The sequence below is a fragment of the Mobula birostris genome, chromosome 13 (assembly GCF_030028105.1).
Source record: "Mobula birostris isolate sMobBir1 chromosome 13, sMobBir1.hap1, whole genome shotgun sequence".
Classification (NCBI taxonomy): domain Eukaryota; kingdom Metazoa; phylum Chordata; class Chondrichthyes; order Myliobatiformes; family Myliobatidae; genus Mobula; species Mobula birostris.
The window spans coordinates 42,975,835-42,980,730 of NC_092382.1; the positions used below are offsets into that span (position 1 = coordinate 42,975,835).

Below are 4,896 nucleotides of genomic sequence, written 5' to 3' on the forward strand. Positions count from 1 at the left end.
GTCTCAAGGTCTTTTCGTTTATAGATACTTTAATAACAGATGTACATCGAACTTTGAATTTGTTCTAGATTTTTGAAAGCGGAAGCAGCTATTCTGTGAACTGTTAGAAATGACTCCTGCATTTGGATAACCTAATGTTCATGTGAAGTTGTCAGCGGGATTTGGATGCATATGGATTTAGGGGTTCGCTCTTATTTGCTGATGTGCGCAGATGTAGGGTCTGATATGTCTAATATGGAGGTGCACACGGATTTTGGGTACACCATATTTGGGTGTATCGGCCGATTTGCAGTTGCAGTTGAATTTTCGGATGGGTGCGGATTTTTATCATGGAAACAGTCATTTTCTGAACGGTTTGAAATGATTCCTGCTCTGAGTTAATCTGTTGCGGATGTTGGAGTTTCAGCCTGTTTGGAGTGGGTACTAATTTGTGGAGTGCTCTGATTTAGGGCGGTGTTGGCAAATAGGGGATTTCACACTGGTCAAATGATCCGAACAGATTCAGTGACGTGACCACCAGTATAATGGTGCAGTCTGATTCGCGAATGCTCGTTGATTTAGGAGCACGCAGATTAATATGGAGATGTTTACGGATTTCGGGTTTCTCACAGAGATGTGGTGCTTGTGGATTTGTAGTGTGACGTATCTGAATTTTGTTTTATTTATAAACACTTTCAGAATCAATGCACTTTGAAGTTTCAACAGTATTCTTGTTACTTTATGGCAAACAGTTTGCGAACGGTTTGAAATTATTCTTTGACCCGGATACTGTTCGGATCATGTGGTGGGTGTCAGCGTGTTTGGGATCCGCACTCAGTTGGGGATTGCACAGAGTTAAGGTAAATTCGGTATGTATACGGTGCACAGAGTTTTTGGGGGCTGCGCCTGGATTTCGGCATGCATGCAGATTTAGGCGTGTGCTCTGCCTTGGGGGTACACACGGATTTGGTGATATGCTCAGATTTAGAGCGTGTTGTCGAATATCCGGCTGCACACAGATTTGTAGTAACATAGATATTTGGGTTGCGTACGGATTTTTAATGTCGAAATTCCCCCATTTTCGAAAATTTTTGAAATGATTCCTGCTCTGGAATGATCTATTATGGGGTTGCAGCGTGTTTGTGATATGTACTTATTTCCAGATTGCGCAGACTTAGAACAGAGTCCGCTAACAGAGAGATACACACCGATTTGGAAACGTTCATTGATTTAGGGGTGTGTAGGCCAATATGGGGCTGTTTATAGAATTCGGGCTTCTAACGGATCTGTGGTGTTGGGAACAGAGAGAGCGAGAGACAAGTGGTGTCAGAATGGGAACAAGTTGATCTGAGGTCGGTGTGGTAAGTTGTAAATAAAATTGACGAACTCAGCGTGGGTGCAGGAAGCAGCACCAATTCAGACGTCACTGGACTGACAGCACCAATTCAGCCGTCAATGTAGGGCATGAACGGGTTGTTTCGGGAACCCAGGCAACCTCGCAGGAGAATGGCTTTGCACCTGGACTAATGTTTCTGGGCGGCCAGAAGGATTGCAAGGTGGAACTACGGTGTAAATTGGATAAGTAGGCCAGAGGTGAGGAGATAGGCCGGCGAATGAGGGACGATCATTGCAGCTGTATAATGAAAAATTTATGTAATTTCCGCTTGGGAGGTGTGAGTGGAACAAGGATATCGCAGGACCCAGAGGAACAAAAATTGCCCACAGTGGATAGAACTTCAGTGGTTTCAGGTCGAGCGACGCCGCAACGTCACGAGTTCTTCACAAACATGAGAGAGAGCGGTGATTTTACCACATTCTTTAGCTGCTCCCTGAACTTGGTCTGCGTAACGGTGTAAAGGGCCGTGTTCGTGCAACAGCTCAGAAGCTGCAGAATGGCGCCCAGCTCTCGCAGCGAATCAGGTGGGCGCACATACGTGACAAAAGCATACAGCCGATTCCACGCAGAATACACAGTGAAAGGTGCCCACAGCAAGATGAAATTGCCCGAGACGATCAGCAATAAAACGAGGGATTTCCTGCGTTTCTCCATCTCCGGGTCTCTGGCACTCTGTCCGTTGCCAGGAAAACTGAGTCTTCTGCGCGCTCTGCTCGTGACTAAGACGTGCCTGGCGGTGAAGCAATTCGTCAGCAGAACCAGCACAAATGGGAATACAGGGGTGAGGATGTAATAAAATAGTTCAAATTGAGTCGCGATAAATAAATTCAAATAATGCACTCTCCCCCTACAAATAAATGGAACAGCTATCCACGTGTAGTACCCCGAGAGTCTAAAATACCAGTAAATATTCTTTAAAAAGCCAATGGCACTCACTGTCCCCAAAACCACGACAGCGGTTTTCTCGGTGCAATATTTTGATTTCAGCTTCTGGCAACAAATGGCGACAAACCGATCAAAGGTAAACGTGACCGTGAACCAGACGGAGCAGTCGGTTGCGGTGTAAAGGAGAACAGCGTGGATATTACACCCCTTGGTCATTGATCGGAAGAAAACGTCGATTGGTACGTACATAAGTGGAATCTTGCTCAATATCAGGTCGAGGATAAGAACCAGCAGATCCGCCACTGCCATGGCAACCAGGTAGCAAGTGACAACTCTGGAGAGGCCGCACTTTCCCCGAGAAAGGACGAATATGGTCACCATGTTCACTGCGAAGATAGGAATCAATGAGGGTAAACACATCAGGAAGCATTTACATATAAAGTAATCCACTTTTCTGTATGTGACAATGTCAAGAATGAGCGTACCTGACAGAATAAAAGAATCGCAAAAGTTAAACTGCTTTGCAAATGTGTGTACACTCAATGCAATATGTTGGACCGAATATCGGTAAAGAAACAGAGAGCGGAGGTTACAGATAACGATGGCTGACGATTGATGGATTTCGTACTTTTTGAGGCAAAGGGCCGAATAGCGCATCATCGATTAAATCTGCGGCATCTCGACTGTCGTGAAGTTAGTATCCTTGACAGGAACCACCTCTGGATAAAGAGCAGCTTCCCGCCGCTGACCGTCACCAGGGGCAACGGGATTTGCAAATGGAGCAGCAGCGCAAATCACAATTATTGCACCTCTCTTCCCGTTTCTCGACTTTGAGGGAGTGTTATTCTCTTCAAATTATACCACGAGGCTCACCGTCTATTTGTTGTAGCTTTGCCTTTATATTCGTATGATATTCATTATATTCTCAAATACGTTTTATTTTCTCAGCAAGAATGAAGTTGATTTGTCACCATAAAAATACGTCACGATCAATATTTCAAGAACTTACGGAAGTCTATCACGTTTTCAGAAATGTGTTACCTAGGCTTTAAACATCGTCAAATGCACCTGGTGTGAAATATACATTCTATAATTTTTGATCCCAAACGGAATATGCAGTTTTAAGAACACAGTGGGGAGGAAGACGGTCAGATGCAGGAGAGGGACGTCCTGATTACATTCGCGGAGAGATGCTTCCTTTGCTTCAGTGGAAACTCAGGCAACTCGTGAAAGTTGGAAAGTGATTAAAGTTTGTGTGAAATTTGTCTTCCGACTGATGTTGGTTAAAACGACCAGGGAGAAATGGAGAAGGAATGCTCACAATAAGGTTACACTTTCTACAGGAATAAGACAGATAATAAGATACACTGTTGTTGTAAACCCGCTCTGGATCATCACAAGTGTTAGCACATATTTCCTTAGGCAGGAGTCCTGGATTCAGTAAATTATCGAAGTGTATTTGCTTAATTATCAACTGGTATGTGTGTCAGCAGCCTTAATTATTATTATGAGAGGTACAGGCCAAAAGGAAAATGTGCAGTTAAATTTTGTTTCATAAGTTACCTTTGGACAGAGACTCACCGGGAAGAGCAATGATGCCGAGGACAGGGAAGAAAATCACTTGAATGGTGAATAAAACATTCGTGACTCGAAAATCTACCGTTATCCGTTCATCATGCGCAAAAATATATGGAACCATCCAGAAGATGTTTTTCCCATTTTCTGTTATATTCCAAGCCGTCCATCCCGAATTCTGATCCATGACAGAACGAGCCGGTCTGTCCTTACTCTCCTCTTTGTGCCGCTCCGGATCTCTGTCCGTGACAGGAGAGGCTGTGCTCGCTGAAACTGGGGGAACTGAGTGAAAGCGACTCTTATTAATAAGAGAGAGAAACCCTCCGGTGACGTCAGCAGCCTACCTTGAAAAGGCGCTATTTATTTTCCATGAAATGACAGAAAGAGTTAACCCTTGGTTTACCCAGTAGCTGAGGAAGAAGTGTGTATATAAGCACTGCTGCTATTACATATATTCGAATTACAAAAATAAATTTAAAAAAAAACTAACAATATAACTGCACCTCTTCCTAGAGATGCTGCCTGGCCTGCTGCGTTCACCAGCAACTTTTATGTGTGTTGCTTGAATTTCCAGCATCTGCAGAATTCCTGTTGTTAACAATATTTCAGTCGACTTAGCTGAATATTAAGTTGAAAAAATGGTCCTTAAATAATGAACAAATGTATGTATTTTGTTTTAAAATCCCGTGTAAGGAATGAGGTAAATAAGTCAAAAATCACAAGTGATTCTTCCTTGGTGTGTGTAAAATAAGAAATGCAGAACAGCGGTTCTGGAACAGCGGCATTAGCTTAGGATGTGTTAATTTTTATAACAGAGAAAGACTATCAGCCTTTCTCGAAAAAGGGGTTCCCTTGGGAGCCGGGAGTAGCGAGTAGACAAGAGCGGCAGATATGCGGGGAGGAGGAAGACAGAAGGTGAGGGAGAGAAAGGCAGAAACAGAGACAGGGGATGATGGAATTAACTGTCGGCAACTGGGATCCCTCCAGCACAGTGTGGATCAGATCACCGAGTGGCCGATAAGTATTCTTTGCACGCAGTCTTACTCTGCCTCTACAAGTGG

The 4,896-nt window shown here is 43.9% G+C and overlaps 1 protein-coding gene across 1 annotated transcript; it reads right to left on the reverse strand.

Moving 5' to 3' along the window:
- Positions 1–1,747: 1,747 nt before the first annotated feature.
- On the reverse strand, positions 1,748–3,959 carry LOC140207910 (probable G-protein coupled receptor 139). Its single transcript, XM_072276452.1, has 2 exons — positions 3,842–3,959; positions 1,748–2,646 (listed from the first exon to the last, which is right to left on the reverse strand). Exons 1-2 carry the CDS (start codon positions 3,957–3,959, stop codon positions 1,748–1,750), a joined length of 1,017 nt encoding a protein of 338 aa, XP_072132553.1.
- Positions 3,960–4,896: the final 937 nt, after the last annotated feature.